Raw genomic sequence first — 22,380 nt, forward strand, 5'->3', positions numbered from 1 at the left:
ACTCTCCCAGTGCTCACCCTGCCCAAGAGGCCGTCCTCCCCTCAGTGCTCACCCTGCCTGAGAGGCCATTCTCCTGTCATAGTTAATTTGGTTGATTGAGCAAAGTTTCTATTCTTTTTCAGTTTACTATGTTAGTACGTGTTAGCATCATCAGAAATAACAGGTAAAAACCAACAGATTACAGTGACGGATAGTGACTTGAACATGCTTCAAGATAAGAAAAAGATGACCAGATCCCGTCACAGATCTGGCAGCAAAATACCCAGCAAACCCATGGCAATTGCAAAATAGAGTAGGTTTGATTCCATTTTAGAAATAAGTACTTTTTTTTCTTTGTTCTTTAGACTCCTTCTAAGAGAATGAGAACTGTGAAATATCAAGCCTTAAAGATAGATAAAGAGGCTGGAGAGTTGGCTCAGTGGTTAAGAGCACCGTATGCTCTTCCAAAGGACCCGAGTTCAATTCCCAGCACCCACATGGCAGCTCACAACTGTCTGTAACTCCAAGATCTGACACCCTCACACAAATGCACATAAATTAAAATTAAATAAAAATATTTAAAAAAACACTCTAACCCCAGCACCAAATAAATAAAACAAAATTAAAAAAAAGATAAAGACTCCCCAAGGAACCTCAAAACACCAAAGTAGGCCCATGAGCCCCAGCTGGTGTGCCGCATTACAGACACAGGGGCATCTCCACTGTCCATATTCTTGGGCAGTCTCATACATATGTACAGCGACTCTCCATCCTAGCTACCCTGAGCCGCTCCCCCCAGTCTCCCCGACACCTTCCTCTACGCCCCCTCCAACCTCCACATCTTCTCCCCGCCCCCACCCTGGTGTAATCCACTGAATCCATTCGTGCTTCCTGCTGTGATGCTGGGTACTCCTGTGGACTGGCCCCTTGTGCAGGTGACCACAGCTGCAGTGAGGTGATGCTGGGTACTCCTGTGGACTGGCCCCTTGTGCAGGTGACCACAGCTGCAGTGAGGTGATGCTGGGTACTCCTGTGGACTGGCCCCTTGTGCAGGTGACCACAGCTGCAGTGAGGTGATGCTGGGTACTCCTGTGGACTGGCTCCTTGTGCAGGTGACCACAGCTGCAGTGAGGTGATGCGTGCTGTGGCCTCATCATGTCCAGAAGACGGGATTTTGTGGCTTACATTCTCCTCGCTCCTATTCCATGTTCCCTGAGCTTCAGGTGGGAGGGGGTGGCATGATGTGGCATTCAGAGAGAGTGGACTTTTCAGTACACGTCTGCACAGCCAAATCCAAGGACAGAGTAAGAGCCACAATCCCCGTGGCTTTCTGAGATCCCCACAGCATGCAAGAGACACAGTCATAGAAGGAGCTTAGCATATAATCATGAGAATGTGGTTGTTAACTACTGGGGGGGACTTTAATTAGTTCTGGAATGCTGGGCTGGCCTTGTCCCTTTTGAGCTGTGTGACTGCGACACTTGAAGTCCCAGCTCAAGCCTGGCTTCCACAGGGAAGCCGTCCCTGTTTGTTTATGGGATGTGTAGAGTCCCTTCACTGCCCCCATCATACACCATTCTCTCTTTACCCAAAGGCATTGGAGATCCATGGGAAAGACTGTGGGCTCCTGTGCTAGGAGGCTGCTGGTAGGTGGGCCAGGCAAGTTTGCCCAGCCTGATTGCTGCCCATGTGGGAACACAAGAAATCTGAGAATGAAAAAGAATGAATTTGAGGCTGGGGATATGGGTCAGCAGGTAAAGAGCTTGTCTTAGAGTGGGGGAGATAAAAGTTCAACCCCAGGAGTCTTTAAATGATAGGTAGATAGATAGATGGATGGATGGATAAATAGATGGTTGATATATAGATAGACAGACAGATAGATAGATGATAGATGGATAGACAGACAGATGATAGATAGATAGATAGATAGATAGATAGATAGACAGACAGATAGACAGACAATAAAGGCCAGTTGTGGTGGTGCTTGCCTGGAATCCTGGTGCTGCAGAGACAGGCTTGCCTGCATGGTGAGCTCCACACAAGTGAAAAGTGGACCCAGGGAGGCAGTCAGAGCTGACCCACAGCAGAGGTACACAGGCTGGCAGTTCCAAACCTCCCAGCACAAGCCCTAGTCTCAGGGAAGGGGACTAAAGTATTCTGGCACGTGGAGCCCAGGCAAGTGAGAGCTCCCGCTTCAAAACCAAGCCAAGAAGGTAGATTCCAACTAACTGTGGGGTTTGAATAAGAAGGGCCCCGTAGGCGCAAATGTGTGAATGTTTAGTCACCAGGAAGTGGCGCTATTTGAAAGGATTAGAAGGATTGGCTTCTCCTGCACCTGTCTGCATGTTACCATGCTTCCTGCCATAATGATAATAGATTAAGCCTCTGAAACTGTAAGAAAGTCCTGAATTAAATGCCTTATTTTTTGTTTGTTTGTTTGTTTGAAGACAGACTTGACTGTTCTGAACTCACTTTGTAGGCCAGACTGGCCTCGAACTCACAGAGATCCACCCGCCTCCACCTTCCAGAATGCTGGTGTTCCAGGTGTGTGACACCACACCCAGATTAAATGCCTTATTTTTATGAGAGTTGCCATAGTCCTGGCATCTCTTCATAGTGAGAGAACAGTGACTAGGACACTATGGAATATTATCCAAGGTTGTCCTCTGGTCTCCATGGTTCATGTACTCACCCACTTACACATACAAAAACATGGATTCAAACACTATTCTAGGTGTGATGTTCATTTACCTAAAGTCTTTAGCCAAGGGTTGAATGCATTAAAGAAAGTCAAAGTGAAGTGGAAGTCAAGCCAGGAAACAGTCCTACCTTACAGCTTCCCTTGGAGGCTAAGGGGGACAGCCGCAGCCCACTCAGCATAGAGGTTCCTTTTCTCCAGAGAGGAAGATGCTTATCTCCTGGTTCTGGCTCCATACAGGTGTCAGACAACGTGTCAGAGACTGACATCAGCAACGAGGCTCAGAACTGCCGGACCAGCACAGACTCGGCGGAGGAGAGGCTGAGAAACAGATTGTACGAGTTAGCCATGAAAATGAGCGAAAAGGAGACTTCTTCTGGGGAGGAGCAGGAGTCTGAGCCCAAGACGGAGTCTGAGAACCAAAAAGGAAGTATCTCTTCTGAGGAGAACAACCAGAGCGTCCAGGAGGAGCTAAAGAAGGTATGGGCCGGGGGACACCTGGGACAGTGCCCTCCCACAGCTGCAGTGTACAGGGGTGGGGTTCTGAGCTTATGCAGAGATGCCCCAGCCCCCAGATAGCATCCCCTCAGTGCTCAGTCCAAATACTTGGGAGAAAAGAAGAGAGCTTTCTCAGTCATTGCCAGGGACAAGCAAGGAAGAGACTCCACTGTCCTTGGAAGTCATCACCTCATGTCTTCTGCTGTCCTTTGTCTTTGAGTCTTTTTTTTTTTTTTAAATAAGATTTACTTACCTATTTTATGTATTTGAATGCTCTATCTGCATGTGTACATGCATGCCAGAAGAGGGCACCAGATCTCATCATAGATGGCTGTGAGCCACCATGTGGTTGCCAGGAATTGAACTCAGGCCCTCTGGAAGAGCAGACAGTGCTCTTAACCACTGAGCCATTTCTCCAGTCCCTTGTCTTTGAGTCTTCATCCCATGACCTTCTCTGTTTCCCACTGTTGTCTAATATCTCTCCTTTTGCCCGTGGTTTGGGATTGTGCACCTAACCACTCTTGAAAGCAGTCAAAAGGCTTTGCTCCACTGTACAGAAACTTTGTCTTAACAGTCGCCATCTGTACTCTTCTGCTGGGCCATTTTCAGATCCCAATTTGTTTATTTCAGCTTGAGATTCCCTTTTAAAACCAATTTTATTTGGAATCCCTATTTCAAACATGTCAATCCTGCTTTTAGGACCCCAAAACACTGGGTCCATAGCCCTGCACTCCTTCCCTCCCTTATGGGCCCTTCCTTACCAGCAACCCCCTGAGCTCTTAGGTACATGGCCTGAGCAGGCTTGAGCAGCATGAAAGATAAGCCAACCCCAGCAGACAGGGATCGCAGATGCCTCCCCACCCTGCCTCTGCCCACTGTGCTAGCCTTCCCTCTCCAGCCTCTCAAGACATGGTTAAGCTGAGTATCTCAGTCTGCCACCAATGAAGGGGAGAGAGTGACACGTTGAGTGCCTCCTTGACGTGTTGATGATAGATAGATAAGAGATAAATAGTATGTGGAAAATAGATAGATAAATGGTAGACACATACATAGATAGTAGATAGATGGCAGGCTAATAGGTGATAGGTAGATGATATTGATAAGTGATGGATGGATAGATCAATGGAAAATAGATAGATAAATAGATGACAGATAGATAGATGAATGATAGATAATAGTGGGGTCTTTGCAAACACAGGGGTTAGAAGAACAGCAATTGGCTTGAAGCAAAAAGGAATTTCTGTTCCACATCACTCAGTAGCCACTGCTGGTGAGAACTTCTAGAGTCTAACTAATACGAAGCAGTTTATCGTAACAATATTTAAGCATAGTATAATTTTTGAACCAAAGTTTTCTGATAATAATTAACTCAGCCCCATCTGCCCAACAAAGCTTAAGACATACTTACATTGAAACTCTTTGTAAAGTACCTGAGATCTCCTTCATAAAGAAGGTCGAGAAACAGTGCTCAAGATAAGGGTCTAGGATGGCTGAGAGAGGCGTGGGAGTCAGGTGTGGCCTGGCCCTGCAGACGGCACAGGTCACCAGGTTACCAACTACACCCGGTCCTTCCAGATTATACATATTGTCTGTCTCTTCTGTTGAAGAGACAATCCTGCATGCTTAACATTTCTGGCTTTCCTAGTGCTTATCTGTGAGCACAAAGACCTCCTACAGATAATAGATTGATTATAATGATAGAACGATAGGTGATAGATGACAGATTTATAGATAATAGGTCGATTGATGATAACTAGATGATTGATAGATCAATAGACAGATAAGCAGATGGCAGACAAGCTCACTAAATAACCCTTTGATATGGCTGCAGCTGATTTTTGCAGATGGGGAAACTGAGTCTGGGCTATCACATCCTGCAGCTGGTGTCAGACCTGGGAGTACATAAAAAACCTTGACCTCAAATCATGTGCTCCCCTCTTTGTAACAGGCTACTTCTTTGTTAGCTCCAGCAGGGTTTCATCCCGCAGTCCCTCAGGCTCCTGGTACTTGTGAAGGCTGTATTTCACATTTGAGAGAGGTGTGTGTGTGTGTATATAGGCGTTCCCACACTCTGCTGACCCTTGTGTGTGTGTGTGTGTGTGTGTGTGTGTGTGTGTGTGTGTGTGTGGTGTGTAGGGGCTCCCACACCCTGCTAGGCAGCTGAGCCATCAGAATTGGTACTATAAAGATCACGTGGTCAACATTGGCCCTGGGAGAAACTTGAGACTGTCGCACGATGTCTAACATTGGCTCCATAGCCTGTTGGCTTTGCTGCCAACGCTCTAAAAAAAAGACTCTTCCTGGACCAGTGGCAAGGCATGCTAGGATGAGGCATGTGCCACCATCTTCACCCACACTAGTGGGGAATCACCTCCTCTAGGCACTCCCTCCCACCTGTCTACTGGATGCACTCCCAGGCATACTGTGCGAGAAAAGCAGGGCCATTGGGGGAGTAGCAAGGCCCTGCCCCACCCGGGCTTGGCGGTCATTCAAACTCCCAAGTGTGTCGGTTCTTCAGAGTTCAAGTCCACCCCCAGTTTACCACAAGTTCATGAGATTTAACCAGGTGTCATTCTTTGTATGTAAGAAGCAATGTCTAAAAAACAACAAAGAGGAATGCATTCCCCACAGTGGGCGTGACTACTGGGAAGCGGTTTAAAGTCCGAACATTATCTAAGCAGAGAGATGCGCTGAACAGAGATGGAGTTTAGGGTTTGCCAGTTTGTTTTGCTTTGTTGCTTTGCATTCTGGACTTCAACTGACATCTTCGCTCTTTACTGCTGTGTACGGCACCCCCTGTCCTTTCTTGCCTGTCCACCAACCCTCACCTCTTCTTTGGTCTCCTTATGGCCACTGGCCCTTCCCAGACCCTCTAGTCCTTTCTGGGCTCAGCAGCCCAGCTACCCTGCTATCACTTGCTCTCTGTATGTCAGCAAGCCTGTGTCTGTTGGTCCATCTTATTTTTACCTTGATCCCTAGGATCCAGCCCAGGTTTTTATTGTTAGTTAGACAAACGCATCTTGCCCTCGCTTATGGAACAGGGACAGCCATTCCGCCTTTCAGAGTTGTGAGGCTTGAATTATGTAGTGTAAGCCTCATGCACAGCAGGAGCCCATCGAATGTTAATTACCATACCCCCTGTAACAAGCTCCAGAAAATCAGCTTCACAAAATACTGTCCATCTGCTGGTGCTGCGTAGAGCGAGCTCAAAGCCTTGGGCGTACAGACGCAGATCTGTGTCCACAGCTGGTGCCCTTCACGCTGTGCAAAATGTCAGTGGGGGAACACTGCACAAGGCTGAGCCCCAAGTTTCCATCTTTAAGGTCAGAGTAGCTGTGACATCTCCCACGATCCAGCCACCACTAGTTTTTAGAGCGAGCAAGTGCGTGCACGCACGCGCGCGCGCGCGCGCACACACACACACACACACACACACACCCAAAGAGCAAGAACCTAAGACCTCTCAGGGAACTTCTCCTGTTGTATCTGTCCCTGTTTCCTGAGAGCCGACATGCAGGTCCGTGCAAGACTGGGATACTAATGCCAGTTTGGTGACTTTAATGCCAGTTTTTCTCTAAAACTTGGGATTCCTGGACCCTGCCCAACAGTAGCAGAACCCCTTTGGAAGCATAGCTTTTTCCTTGCTTGGAGGCAGGCCCTGGCAGTAGCAGACTTGCTCCTCAGCTGGCCCCAATGGGTCCCTTTGCCTGGGTGTACGTGGTCCAGCCATGACTGAGAAACCGCTGAAGAATGAACTCACAGAGCTCTGGGGTCTGTCTCAAAACCTTGAGGCAATTAGTTGTGCAAAAGGTCTTTTAGTGGGTGCTCTGGTCCGTCAGACCCCAGTGGTCAGCCTTCTGAGTGTGGAAATGGACTGGCTTTTCCTGCTCGGGGCCAGGACCACCCCAACAGTTCTAGGAGAGGATCCTGGCTGAGTGGTTAGCTTGCCGCTCGGGCATAAGGGATGTGAAGCAAAGCAAAGGCTGGCCTGAGTCTAAAGGCAACATTTGGTAGCCAAATCTGCTACACGTGCTCTGCTGTGCCCACGCCTAGAGCAGCTGGACCCCTCCTGGTTCCAGGGTTTTGTGGCTCTAGATGTGTTGTGACATGTGTTACCATGGACAGTGGCGTCGTCTGTTGTTTCTTGATAGAAATATCATTTACGTTGCTGCTTCTTGGAGACCCAAGTTACTAAACTCTTGCATTAGAGACCAATTTGTATACCCATTAGCCTGGAGCAATTTAATTTAAAGCATTTTTGTTTATTATGAGTTGTTTATTTCTATAAGAGGGGCATAGCCCAGGAGACCCCTCCCACCTACGTAATGAGATTTCATAACATATGTATTTGAATATGAAATTGAGATTTCACTAAGTTAATCAAGCTGTTTCTCCCCAAATAAGAAACTGATGTCAGAAGGTAATATGTGTGATGCTGGCAGGCTGCAGCTTGGTCCAAGCCCTTTTGTTTCCTCCTCCATCTCCTCCTCCTCTTCCTCATCCTCATTTCTGTTCCTCCTCTCCTCCTCCTGTTAAGCGCCCCTCCCCCACATCAGCTAGAAGACCACCTTGTCTTCTAAAAATGAGAGAGTAGAGAAGTTAGGGTTTCAAGCCTGTAGAAAGGGTCACTGGAGAAAGGGGCTGGATTAAAACAAAGCAGGAAGGTTTCAGGGCAGCACTGCACTCTCCTGGCTGGGAGCAGATGGTGAACCATCCCAGAAAGTACATGTGAGAGAGCACAGCAACGCTGAGCTCACATGAACACAGATGGCAAATCCTTCCTGTCCAAAGGAGAGACGTTCATAACCCTCACCACACTCTCTGTAACCACCCAGGCAGCGCCAAGGCTCAGGTTTGCAAAGAGCCCATTCCAGGAGTTTCTAATGAAGCCCTGAATTCTCTGTGCATATGAATCTCAGACAGAATGGGGGTGGAGGGGTGAATCTCAGACAGGATGGAGGGTGGAGATGGAGGGGTGAATCTCAGACAGGATGGAGGGTTGAGGGGTGGATCTCAGACAGGATGGAGGGTTGAGGGGTGGATCTCAGACAGGATGGAGGGTAGAGGGGTGGATCTCAGACAGGATGGAGGGTTGAGGGGTGGATCTCAGACAGGATGGAGGGTGGAGGGGTGAATCCCAGACAGGATGGAGGGTGGAGGGGTGGATCTCAGACAGGATGGAGGGTGGAGGGGTGGATCTCAGACAGGATGGAGGGTGGAGGGGTGAATCTCACACAGGATGGAGGGTGGAGGGGTGAATCTCAGACAGGATGGAGGGTGGAGGGGTGGATCTCAGACAGGATGGGGTGGAGGGGTGGATCTCAGACAGGATGGAGGGTGGAGATGGAGGGGTGAATCTCAGACAGGATGGGGTGGAGGGGTGGATCTCAGACAGGAGTGGGGGCGTAGGGATGAAAACGAGGTTAATTCCAACCATAATAAGAGCAAAGAAAAAATGTGAAGTTAAAACTTAGCAAGGAAACTGCAGATCTCTGAGAAATGGAGCCATGCGCTGGAAGGAGGCAACATGGAAATGACTTCTTCCAAAATTAGGTTAGAAGTTTAGTGTAATTCAGAACAGGAACTCAAACCAGATGTCAACAATCCTTAAATATTCCCAACATCAAAACCGTCTGATGGAAGAAAGCCAAAAATAGTGTGGAAATGTTTAGAAAATGTAAGGATGGCTGAGGAGGATCTGCCTAGGAAGACCTCACCTGTACACGTAAACACCACAGTAGCTAGGTCCATGAGATGCTGGTACAAGATCTTAGGAAATAACCAGAAGTGGGAAATAACCAGAAGTAGAGCCTAAACTATATTCAATTTATCTTATTTTATTTCATGACTTCTATTCATTCCCCACCCCTAATTGGGACAAGGATGCTGTGACACTTTTTAACATGCAGAGTATGTATGGGTGTGTGTGTGTGTGTGTGTGTGTGTGTGTGTGTGTGTGTGTGTGTGTGTCACCATAGCACACATACGGAGAAAAGCTTGCAGGAGTCAGGTCTGTCTTCTTTCCACTGTGTAAGTCCTGAGGAGCAAACTCAAGTCACCAGGGTTAACAAGCCTCTTCACCTGCTGAGCCATCTCGCTGAACTAAGAGCCCACAGTGTGTTTTTTGTTTGTTTTGTCCTGTTGTGGGTTTTTGGTAAGTGGAACCAGGGTTGACTTGCTTGTTTAGGAAAGGTATAGGAGACATGGCAGGAGAGCACTTCTCCTATGAAGAGTGGAGGGGTACAGTATTGGGGGTTCAATCCCCACTCGTGTAATTTGTTAAGTAAATAATCACTGGGCTGATCTAGGAGCATAAGGCATTGTGGGTAAAAGAGGACTGCTTCCCGATCAGTGGATTCACCTTCTGTTGGGCAGATCTCTGATACCCAGGCACATGAGGGTGTGTTTCCATGGAGATTAGCCAGGAAGTCAGGAGGATGATGCGCACAGCTGGGAGCCTCTGGCCTACTGCGATGAGCTGAGCAAGGGACAAGCAGGAAGGGTTGAGTGATTTTTCAGTTTCCCTGGACTTGTGCACACACCCTGAAGTACCTTGGCTACTGTGAGAGATGCAGAGATCTTAGCAGTTGATATCCGTCACTGGTGACTAAGAGAAGCCATCGCACACACGCAAAACAGATCAACGGCAGTCATCTGGGCCAGGGAAGATGTCCCTGCCTGCTCTGCACCTGCCAGCGATGACAGGGTCAAGGATAACAGCACCAACATCGGCCTCTTCCATCACCCTGGCCATGCCCTCATGTGCCTTCAAGGGTGTCATAAACCAAGCAACACTGGACACTACCCAGGAAGCAGAGGGATCCAAATTTGTTCCCTAGAGCCCATATGGTGGCACAGCCTGTCGTCCCACCACTGGGGCAGGGGAGGCAAGCAGATCTCTGAGGCTCACCGGCCAGCATAGCCTACTGTCAATCTCAGGGCCATAAGAGACCCTGTACAAAGAGTGAATTGGAAGCTGGTGAGGTGGCCCAGCGGTTTAGAATGATATGTCCGGCTTTCCTGCGTTTACTTCCCAGCACACATGTTTGGTGGCTCACAACTGCCTGTAATTCAAGCTCCAGGGGATATGATGCCTTCTTGTGGGTTTCTGCACTCATGTGTACACATGCACACACACACACACACACACACACACACACACACACACACACACTTAAAAATAAATTTTTTAAATAAAAAAAAAAAAAACTGGATAGTGCCTGAAGAATTCTAGCTAAGGTTGTCCTCTAGCCTACACATACAATCTCTCTCTCTCTCTCTCTCTCTCTCACACACACACACACACACACACACACACACACACACACATCACATCACATACCTGCACACATCTCCAGTCCTTCCTAGAGGTCAGCTCTGCTCTGCTCTATGATATGTGATTGTATCTGCTTCTCACATATGCTAACATGTCCCAACTTCTTCACACAGTTCTGTATTCCCTCTTTCACAAAGTCGCTCTTCAGAGGCGTGAGCATGTTTGAGAGCGTGTTTGGTGGGTTCTGGAGGTGCCGCCAAGGGCCTTATGTTCATGAGAACTGAAACAACTTGTACTGTTTTCCTCGCAGATTTCTGTCAGCTCTTTGTGGGGACATATGGGGTATCTTTTCTTACCTTTGAAAAGGAGACAAATCCATGAAACTCAGGCATTGGGGGACCAGTTTCCTTGTCTGTTGCTCTGCTAATTGGAAGCATCTGTAATTTGAGACAGAAAGCCATGGGCAGACTGTGGGTCTGAGCCTGCTGTGGTGTGCATTCTTTCTAACTGTGCTGAGTGTTTGCCTAAGTCTTGGTGGGCTCAGGCTAGGAGTGAATCCCTGGGCGGCTCTCACCTGTGCCCTGTGGCTTGGTCTCTTCCCAGCCTTGACAACAAGCCTGAGTTGGTGGTGGAGGCTAGAATGACAGGCCGGTTCCCTCTCCTTCATCTTCCCTTCATCCCTTCATCTTTTGCTCACTGGCCTGATTGCCCCCTTGGACTTTTTAAATTGACTTTTATGTGTGTGTGTGTGAGTGGCTACATGTATGTATGTGCATCACATATATGTGCAATGCCCATGGAGGCCAGAGAGGGTGTTGGATCCCATGGGACTGGTGTTGCAGGCAGTTACAAGCCACCAGTTGGGTGCTGGCCCTCAGCAGCGCGTGTTCCCAACTGCTAAGTGATGAGCCGTCTCCCCATCCCTGCCCCTGAGACAGCATCACTTTCTGGGTCTTGAGGAAGCCTTATTCCCAGTTTTCTGAAATAGCGCCAGATAGGGTTGGGAGACTTTTGATGAATTCTTCTATTTCCTTAGGGAATATAGGACTATTTAATTTGTTTGCCTGATTTTGATTCAACTTTGGTTTTGGTTTTGTGTGTGTTATTGTTGTTTATTTGCAGACAGGGTTTCTTTATGTAGTCTTGGCTGTCCTGGACTCACTGTGAAGACCAGGCTGGCCTCAAACTCAAAAAGATCTGCCTGTCTGTGCCTCCCCAAGTGCTGGGGTTAAAGGAGTGCGCCACCATGCCCGGCTTTGATTCAACTTTGGTAAGTGGAACTTATCAAGAAAATTGTCCATAACATTTAGACTTTCAAATTTTGTGGCATATAGGCTTTTGAAGTAAGACCTAATGATTCTTTGTATTTCCTCAGTATCTGTAATTGGTTCCCTTTTCATTTCTGATTTTGTTGATTTGGATACTTTCCTTTTGCCTTTTAGTTGGTTTGGCTAAGAGTTTGTCTATCTTGTTGATTTTCTCAAAGAACCAGCTCTTGGTTTCATTGATTCTTTGAATTGTTTTCCTTGTTTCTAATTTATTGATTTCAGTCCTGAGTTTGATTATTTCCAGCCGTCTACTCCTCTTGGGTGTGCCTGCTTCTTATTTTGCTAGAGTTTTAATGTTTTCCATTAAGTTGCTTGTATTTGATGTCTCCAATTTCTTTATGAAGGCACTTAATGCTATGAACTTTCCCTCTTAGCACTGCTTTCATTGTGTCCCAAAGGTTTGGCTATGTTGTGCCTTCGTTTTCATTGAATTCTAAGAAGTCTTTAATTTCTTTCTTTATGTTATCCCTGTCCCGGCTGCCATTGAGTAGAACATTGTTCAGTTTCCATGTGCTCGTAGGCTTTTCTTATTTCTGTTGTTGAAATTCAGCTTTATGCCATGGTGGTCTCATAAGATGCAGGGGATTATTTCTTTTCTCTCTCTCTCTCTTTAAAATCTGTTGAGGCTTGCTTTGTGACCAATTATACAGCCAATTTTGGAGAAGGTTCCATGTGATGCTAAGAAGCTTTATTCTTTTGTGTTTGGGTGAAAACTTCTGTGGATGTCTGTTAGGTCCATTTAATTCATGACCTCTGTTAGCTTCATTGTTTCTCTATTTAGTTTCTGCCTTGATGATCTGTCCATTGGTGAGAGTGGAGTGTTGAGGATTCCCACTATTAATGTCTTGGGATTGACATGTGATTTAAGCTTTAAAAATGTTTCTTTCACAAAAGCAGTTGCCCTTGTATTGGGGCATAGATATTCAGGATTGTGATGCCCTCTTGGTGGATTTTTCCTTTGATGAGAATGAAGTGTCTTTCTCCATATTTCTTGATTAATTTTTATTGAAAGTCTATTTTATTAGATATTAGAATGGCTACTCCAGCTTTCTTCTTGTGTCAGTTTGCGTGGAAAATCTTTTTCTAGCCCTTTACTCTCAGGTAAAGTCTATCTTTGTTGCTGAGGTGTGTTTCCTGAATGCAGCAGAATGTTGGATCTTTTTCCCACAACATTCTGTTAGTCTGTGTCTTTTTATTGGGGAGCTGAGGCCATTGATGTTGAAAGATGTTAGTGACTAATGATTGTTAGTTCCTTTTATTGTGGAATTGGTGGTGATAATCTGTGTGGCTGTGCCTGTTTGGGTTTTGCTGTTGTGAGATTATCTATATACTGTGTTTTCTTGGGTGTAGTTGACCTCATTGTGTTGGGGTTTTCCTTCTAATATCTTCTGTAGAGCTGGGTTGGTGACTAGATAGTTTAAATTTGGTTTTCTCATGGAATATCTTGTTTTCTCCATCTATGGTGATTGAAAGTTTTGCTGGATATAGTAGTCTGGGTTGACATATGTGGTCTCTTTGTGTCTGCATGACCAGCCCAGGACCTTCTGGCTTTCATGGTCTTTATTGAGAAGTCAGGTGTAATTCTGATGGGTACTGGTCTAGTCTATTTGGTGTTTTGTACGCCTCTTGTATGTGGAAGGGCATCTCTTTGTTTAGGTTGTGGAATTTTTTTCTATTATTTTCTTGAAAATATTTTCTGGTTCTTGTAACCTGGCATCTTCTTTTTCATCTATTCCTATAATCCTGAGGTTACACCTTTTCATAGTGTCCTTATTTCTTGGATGTTTTTATGTCACAAAATTTTCTGTTTTAATATTTTCTTTAAGAGATGTATCAATTTCTTCTGATGTATCTTCAGCCCCTGAGATTCTCTCCTCCATCTTTTGAATTCTGCTTATGATACTTACCTCTATGATTCCTGATCTCTTCAGTTTTCCATTTCCATAGCCTTTTAGGTTTGTGTTTTCTTAATTGATTCTAGTTCCATTTTCATGTCTTGAACAGCTTTTGTTGATTGTGGTTTCCTGTTTCTCTTTGATGGCTTCTCTTTATTTGGTTTATTTTCCTGTAATTCTTGAAAGGATTTATTCATTTCCTCTTTTTAATTCTCAAATAACTGTACAAGCATGATGTGCCCCAGCCTGCAGGACAAATCGAATAAGGGTTCACCTAAGAGAGGGAGTGGGGTTGAAAGTGGGGTACAGAGACTGAGAAATAATGAGTCGAGTCTAGAAATTTCTGATCAAGACTCACTTTAATGCTGACTAGTAAGAATATATAGAGAGCAAGGTCAATAGGATCTATTCTAATCCCACTCACCCTAGCCCCCAGGCAAGAATACAATAGCCTGAATCATTCCCTGTAGAACTTCCTATTTCTCTGAGTAGTTCCCTATAAGAACTTCCTTGATCCTCTGGGTGGTTCCAAGTTGGGACTTCCCTACTTCTTTCAAAGGTAAATAGTCTAAGGTTAGCCTAGAACACAAAACCTCATAAGGCAAAGGTCAGCAACTCAAAAGTCACAACATGCAGCCTAAGCACAGGATTTCTGACATGGAAGAATTTGGCATGGCTCCCCACACGAGCATAGCTTTAAGGTCATTTTCCTGAGATTTGGCTGCATTGGAGTGTCCGTTGTTTGGGATTTCTGGCAGAGCCATGCTGTCCTGGTTTTTGTTGGTTATGTTCTTTAGCCATCTGCTGAGGAGGACCGGGTTTTCTGAGCTGGCAGTCGAGGAGGCGAGTCCCTTTGGAAAGCAGATGCTTGGTTTACTGCCTTGGTAGACACTGGCCTCCTGGAGCTAGATTTGTCTGAGCTCTGTCACCTAGGATCCCAGACTCAGTAGGGTTCCTCTGACTACTTGGTCTCCTCAGAGAGATCAGCAGTAGAGTAGAACAGTGGCCTGGAGTCCCTATATCTGGGATCTAGATGCTGATTTTGAGGGTCCCAGGTTCCACTGTGCCAATCCTGTTCCCTAGGGTGCCTGCACTAGAAGAGTGCAGGCTGCTCTAAGTTTGTGATTCCTGAACCCAAGGGATGTCCAACCACCATGGGGGTGGGGGGAGTGGTTCTGATCTTCCTCAGCTTCAGACTGAGGAGCCCCCAAGTGAGTGTCTTGGATCTGTAGCCCATTCACTCACCGGTTTTGCTGCACTGATCCTGAGTCTCTTCCCCAGGGGTCCTGCACTTGCTCCAGTGTTTTGCAGGGTGCTCAAAGCTTTTGACTTCTGAACCAGGGGTTGTCTGGCTACGATAAGGGGGTGGGGGTCCTGGGGGTCCTGATGCTCCTGGGTTGTTGCCATCAGTTCATTCCCCAGCCTCTGCTCCCTGGCAGGTACATACTGGGTGCCGCTATCTTGCAATCCCCCTCATTATGACTTTCATAGCAAACTTTTGGAAGGTCATCTTGATTGTTAACTCTACACCAGGCAGGGATAGGACATTCACACAAGGAGCAGAGTTAGTGTGGAAGTCCCCTGAAGGCTCTGGCTAAGCCAGTGAATGGCCAGGGAAAGTCAGGTGTCCTGCTCCTCTTATTAAGGATAGCCCATAAGTCCCTGGTAGCTCATCTTCCCCACCCCCCACCCCAGGTCCAAGTAACTGGTGACCAACAGGAAAATTGCATATAGATTCAGGTTGCACTTGCCAGGACTCCAAACAACAGAAAACTTCTGTTCTTAGATGTTGGTTTTGGTTTGATGTGGGTCATTTTTTTTCTGGTGTGGTCCAGCTCCCCCCTTCTCAACCAAGGAAAGCCACCTCGGATTGCATGAGAAGTATGCCTACCCTTGAGGACCAGGATAGTGTGTCAGTAAGGTGGGGGTCAAGGCAGGCCACGAGGCAAGGACTGCTCTGTTTCGTTCACTGCCTCACTCCTTCACTCATGTCTGAGCTTTGCACTCTCTGTTGAAGGGAGCGCATTGCCTGAAGCCTCCCTTAACGAGACAGAGCCAGAAGTAGAATCCATTCTAAGAAGCAATTTTTTCCCAAATCAAGCCACAGGGCCAGGGTGTGTTCAGTGGTTAAAACCACTGCCACACAGTTGGCAAACGTGAGGACAGGGCTTTGCATCCCCAGAGCTCGTGGACAGGGTGATCTGCCTGTAATTCCACCTTTCAGAAGCTGGAGACAAGGGACCCCAAATCAGGCAGAGCAGTGAGGCTAGCACTATCAGGAAGCTTGGGGGTCAGGTGGGAGACCCTGCCTCATAAGGTGGAGAGCAAGTGATCAAGAAAGATTCCCAGTGTCCACCTTGGGTCTTTGCACACCTGTACACATACACATGCTCCCACAGACGTGCACACCTTACACATGCATGTGAAAATAAACAGAAAAAAAAACCTACTTCCCTAGAAAATAGTTGGCTTCCTCTTCGGCCTTACCTAGCTGCAAGGGAGGCTAGGAAATGTTACTTCCTGTTTAGCCCTAGAGAGGCTGGCTTGAGATCTGTGTGAGAGCTAGCACACCGTGCTGACCAAACCTCAGAAGAGTTTGGATGACTAGCATAAGTTCTAGAACTGAGGAGCAGCTTGGCTAAAGTTCCATAATAGACAAAGCTAGACTCTCACCAGGCCTCCTAACTCCTCACACAGAAAGCCGCCCTCAGGACATACTGTAGATGCCATTTCACACGGTTGTGAATGAAGTGATTTTGAGAAAATATGATCTGGAAGATAAAGTAATGGGTAACAAACACAAAATGCACATAACTTACCCTCAAGCTCTGCTTCCTCCCTCCATCCCTGTGACCCTGGGTCATTCACTGTGAGTCACCAAATCTAAGCCAAGTCACACTAGCCTTCCTCTAGGTTCCCCAGTACTGTGTCGTTGTGTTTTAAGAGTTATTCTATTTAATGGTATAAACATTTTGCCTACGTTCAGAGAAGTCAGACGAGGTCATTGAATCCCCTGAAACTTTACAGATGGTTGTGAGCCACCATGTGGTTGCTGGACATTGAACCTGGGTCCTTTGTAAGAGCAACCAGCACTCTTAGCCACTAAACTATCTCTTCAGCTCCCTATGTAGATTTCTTTACTGCCCCACTCTTTCAGCAAGTGTGTGTGTGTGTGTACTCTCGGGCATGTGTGCGTGCATGTGTGCGTGCATGTGTGTGGTGCATGTGTGTGTGAGTGTGTGTGGTGTATGTGTGTTATTACCAAGTTGACCTCATGATGGGTGCCAGGATATTGCAGGATTTCTGTGTCTTTGTTAATGTGCTGTTCTTGTCTTCTGTCCCCTTCTGTTATTGGACCAAACAGAAGTGTTCTGCTGTTTCTCTCTGCAACATCTCCACAGAAGTCCTGAAGGTCATCAATGCTACCGAGGAGTTGATCGCAGAGTCTGCAGGGCCCTGGGAGAACAGCCCAGCCCCCATTGACAGAGAAAAGGGGATGTTTCCTCTTGGAACAGACCAAGTGAGACTGGACAAGCAGCTGACTTCCTTGGAAGAAAATGTAAGTGGGTGTGAATGTGCCCAGTCATGGGTGAGCATATGTGAAGGGGAAGAATTGTAGCTGTTCCCAAATCGCCACCACTGCCACCATGGCTGGCGTGTTCCCAGGAAAGGGCTGAGGCAGGGCTCCCCAGAAGCAAGGATGAAATCAGGAGTCAACCAAGTAACTATAGAGAGAGATGGGGAAAAAGCTGTGCACAGAGAAAGGGCAGCTTCCTGTGTGAGGACTGAGGACTTGGTGACACCCTAGCTGTGTCTAGTTGCAACCCTTGGCCAGGCTGCTCCCTCTTCCTCAGGGAAGATGGTGCAGCGATGGTGTGGGGAAGGACTGAAGGCAGAAACCAAGCATGCCTTCAGTCTCAAAGTAGCTTCAGCCCGCAGAGGGCTCTCAGGTGATAGCTGCATCTGGGACCCACACTTCTCCGCAGCCCACAAGCACTTCAGCCCTTCAGCCCTTCTGCATAGAGGTTGAGTATCTTCAAAGGTGGTTTTCTGGGGGGCCGGGGGGCAGCGGGATTGAGATGTAGGGAATCAGTGCCTCCTGAGCGTGAGCTTGGCTCCTGATGTCACCTGGGTGATGAGAATTGATAGCTGAAGCGCAGAGAGAAGGTGAGGGGACCCACAATTGCCCAAAGAAACCCAGATCCCTGCTGAAGGCAGGCCAGAATGGGGCAGGCATCATTTGGACACAGGTGGAACATAAGAAACCTGAGGGGATGTGGTCTGGCCAAAGCCATTGGGCAGGACTCCTAAGGTAGTGTTCCATCTAAAAGCTTCCGGGGGCTAGTCCAGGACATGGTTCCACCCCCACTAACAGTTAAGCAACCAAGAGTCTTTGTTGAGGGGATTATCTGGAAAACAAAGGTGACCTGGTGGAGAGCCAGATAGTGCCCTTCCACTGCTGGGATGAGGGTAGCTTCTTAAAGGACCTCAGTTCTGGGCTGGGGGATATCTCTGGGGTACAGTGTTTACTGTCTAAGCATAAGGACCTGAGTTCAATACCCAGAATTTACATAGAAAAGCCAGACATGGTGGGATATGCTTATAATCCTAGGGCTGGGGAAGCAGAAACCTGGGGCCTACTAGTCAGCAAATCTCGCTGAGTAAATTCCAGGTCAGCAACTCTGTCTCAAAATGCACAGCAGATGGCATCTGAGGCATAACGTCCCCAGGCTGTCCTTTTGCATGTGTGCGTGCATGCGCGTGCGCACACACACACACACACACACACACACACTTGATAGTGGCCAGTTTTCTCTCACTGTATTCAGAACAAGGACAGCATACCTTTCTGCCAAAACTATATTGAAAATGAGGCCTGTGTGCCTTCCCATTAGGGCGACTATGTGGTTATTTTGTGGCCACTGGGGATGGCTTAGTAATATTTTCAATTCAAAACCCACTGGCTCAGGATATCAGGAGCCCCAGTGTGGGCTGGTAGTTTCCAGGCTGGGTCTGCAGCCAGCTGGTCCCCTCTTCAGCCCTGTGCCAGCCCTGTCCCATTCCCCAGGGTTAACTGTGTGCCTCTCCTCACCCCATTTCTCCAGCTTTTCACCTCTCACCTCAGAAAAGAGGACACCCATGTTCCTTTGAGTTCTGTAAGGTATTGAGCAAGAGTCGGGTAGAATTTTCCCCTCAGTGCTCTGATCCAGCAGATCACAGAGCTGTTGTGTGGGGAGTGGGGGCTAGGGGGGTGGCATCCACCCTCCTGTCCCCAGGATGGAATTCAGCTGAGCAGTGGGAAAAGGCAGGGCTGGCTCTAAAACCGACCCCTGGCTGCCAGGGGCTGCAACTGGCTTAATTAAATCATGACTTTCGTTGTCCTGCACTGTTAAAAGTGAATTCCATCCTTTATTCCCTCCCCCAAACTCCCCCACCCCCACACACACACCTTGCCTTTGGACTGGGGACCAAGCTCTCATCATCATCTTCTGAATACAGTTGCTGTGAGCCAGGACTCTCAGATAAAAGAGAACATTCTATTTTGAATATTCACTCTTGGAAAGGCTTCTAAGGCTGTGGAGGTAGAACAGACAGAATGAAGGAAGTACCACTTGGTGTCTAGTCAATGGCTTGCTAACTTGATTAGGAAAGAGCCTGGGAAACTTAGAGACACATAGTCTCCATTGCATTAGCGCTGTAAGACCTGCTCCCCTAAAGCCCAAAACATTGTGGGGCTCCCCTCACCCTCCCAAGCTATGCACAGCAGGAGTTCAGTGCCTTGGGCAGAAAACCTGGGCCCCTGGGAGTTAAAACTCCCTCTGAAAAAGAGTCCAGCTGTGCCTCCTGGGGTCTGGCTGGGAGGGGAGGGGTTTGTAAGGAGACTGTTATTTAAGGCATGGGCAAAGTTAAGGGGTACCAGAGGGCTGAAAGAATAGGAACGAAGGAAGTTGTGCCACCCCTCCGTAGCACAACCAGGGCTGAGGAGAGCTGCAACCTAGAGAAGCGCCCCCACCAGTGAAGCTGGGAGCGGGAAAATGGGCTCCTAACACGACTTTGATACGGTCTTGCCTTTAACCTCTTGCTGGTGTCTCGTATGAGCCAGGGAGGCATGGTCATGAAAGTCTTACAGACCAGTGTCTTCGGTTCATTTCCTGTTGGTGTGATGGCGTACCTGACAAGAGCGACTTAAGGGGGAAAGGGTTACTCCGCCTGCAATTCCAGCTTTACAGACCATTATCATGGGGAAGTCGTGGCTTAGTGATTTGTAGTTGCCCATCCACAGTCATCCGGGTCTCTGCCTAGGGAGTGGCACTGCCCACAGTGGGCAGGGTTGCCTGCTAATCAAGATAATCCTCACAGACCAACCTGATCTGGACAGACCCTCACTGAGACTCGGTCCCCAGGTGACTCTAGATTGTGTCAGGCTGACAATTAAAACTAAGCACCAGGGCCTGGATAGAGGACTCAGCAGTTAAGAGCACTGGCTCTTCTTCTAGAGGACCCGTGTTCTATGACAATCCACAACTGCCTGTACCCCGAGTTCCAGGGAATGACTCCCTCTTCTGTCCTCTAAGGGCACTGCATATGCATAGCGCACTTAAAAAAATGTAGGCAAAATGTGTATACACATAAAATAAAAGTAAATCTTTAAAAAACAACAACAACAACTGGCTGGGCGTGGTGGTACAAGCCTTTACTCCCAGAACTTGGGAGGCAGAGGCAGGCCGATCTTTGTGAGTTCAAGGCCAGCCTGATCTATAAAGAAGTCCAGGAAAGGCAAGGCTACATAGAGAAACTTGTCTCGAAAAACCAAAAAACCAATCCAACAGCAATAAAAAACTAGCCATCACATGAGATCAGCCATCAGGGCAGTGAAGGATAGAAAAAGATCCGAAAGGATCCACAGAGAGCAGATAGCACAACCAGTCTCATCCTGTGTGAACAACAGGACGAGACATCTTATGATTTTACTCAGGGGAGTAAGGGGAAGAGATCAGTTGGCCCTGTCCCCTCCTGTTCCCATCTAAGGACCTGTCTCATCTATTTTGCTCTAAGACAGTGTCAACTTGTGCTAACCTATGATTCCAAACACGCACGCACGAACACAAACGCGCACACACGCACGCACGCACACAAACGCGTGCGCACGCACGCACGCAGTGTCTATCTCAATTTCCCTTTAGCTGCAGTTCTTGTTGCCCATGTACTTTACAGCCAGTGGCAGCAGGCGCACCGCACATGCAGGTCCAGAGTGTGCAGTAGAGGACATGCTCCTTCCCATGATTCTCCTGCTGCTGTCCCAAAGCTCCAGACAGGAGATGGCCCCCCAAAGTCATGGCAGTGGCCCTGGAGGTAGCCCCCCAAACTCACGGGAGTAGCCTTGGTTACTTATGTAACTATCTGCCCTTTGTGAGCAAGAGAAAAGAAACCACTACCACCTACAGGACCTCTAAGTTGAATTTTATGGAACACAATGCTATAAGGAGCGACAAGTCTGGAAATCTGATCTTGCTGTGAAAATTGAGATCCATTCCTAGGAGTGGGGCTGGGGTGGGAGCTCAGTACAGTTAAGAGTTAATCCCGTGGAATGAGAGTAAAGACTGCCCAAATTAGCCACCTTTATAGCAAGCTTTATCATATGTGCACAGTGTAGCAGGTCTGACAACTGCCTTTCCCTAAATGTGGGATTCGAGAGGGCAGCCTGAACATAAGAGCAGTGGGTTTTCTGTGGCCCCAAAACTGCAACACGAGGGGCCTTCCGAGGGCTGGGGATTTTTTTGGTTAAGTAGGAACTTGGCTGACCATCTCCTCAGGGTGGAGGTCAGGGTATAGTCAGTGTGTAGGATGCCGAACAGGACAAACTCCAGAAAATGGGTCAAGATACAGTCAGACTTAAATTTTAGAGAAAACAGGCATGAACTTACTTGGACCTTGCAACAGGACGGCTTCTAATCTTAATGCGGAGGCTGGCTGGTCCACCATAAGCGTTTGCCTCACAAACATGAACACCTGACTTCATTCGCCAGCACTGGGGGAGCGGGAGGGGCAGGGACAACCAGGCCTGGGCCCACTGGCCAGCCAGTCCAGCCAATGAGTCATTGTCTCAAAAAACAAGATGGACAGACTGAGGGATGAGAGCAAGATTGTTCTCTGACCTTCCCAGTACACACACAGACACACACAAATAAATAAATAAATAAATAAATAAATAGATAGATAGATAGATAGATAGATAGATAGAGTGTTAAAAGAAAAGTCATGTGAGTCTCTTGCCTTAGTTCCTGGGTCGATAAACGTGTTTCCATGGCCTCTTCCAGCTCCATCCCATCAACTTGGTGGTGAGTTGTCGTTCTCCTGTGCTCAGCGACAAACCTCTGTGTCCCCTCCCCCTAGTACCAAGGGAACAGACTTTCAGAAAACATAAAGTAAAAATATGATCATTCGGACCATCCTGAGGGCTCAGATCTGTGTTTCCTATTGCTTTGTCTTGGCCATGATGAAAAATAAACTTTTAAAAGAAGAAACATTAACAGATATAGTTTAGGTAGATACAGCCCTAGGGTTAAGATGTGCATTCTACTTGTTTCTGGTAAAATGGATCACTGTAGGCATGTCATCATTGTCACCACTGCTTCCAGTTTCCTCCGTAATAATTTAAGTTGCTATGCTGAAACAGGTCATTTCAGCAATCCAACTGTGAGATTT

The 22,380-nt window shown here is 47.4% G+C and overlaps 1 protein-coding gene across 2 annotated transcripts in view; it reads left to right on the forward strand.

Moving 5' to 3' along the window:
- The window catches only part of Myrip (myosin VIIA and Rab interacting protein), a 171,478-nt gene that overhangs the window by 139,480 nt on the left and 9,618 nt on the right, over window positions 1-22,380 (forward strand). For both annotated transcript variants that reach the window (XM_051140189.1, XM_051140188.1), the window contains exons 11-12: window positions 2,918-3,157; window positions 17,039-17,233. In XM_051140189.1, the coding sequence (XP_050996146.1) occupies window positions 2,918-3,157; window positions 17,039-17,233 (435 nt within the window). The remainder of the gene's footprint in view (window positions 1-2,917; window positions 3,158-17,038; window positions 17,234-22,380) is intronic.

Source organism: Acomys russatus, chromosome 32 (genome assembly GCF_903995435.1).
Source record: "Acomys russatus chromosome 32, mAcoRus1.1, whole genome shotgun sequence".
NCBI lineage: Eukaryota > Metazoa > Chordata > Mammalia > Rodentia > Muridae > Acomys > Acomys russatus.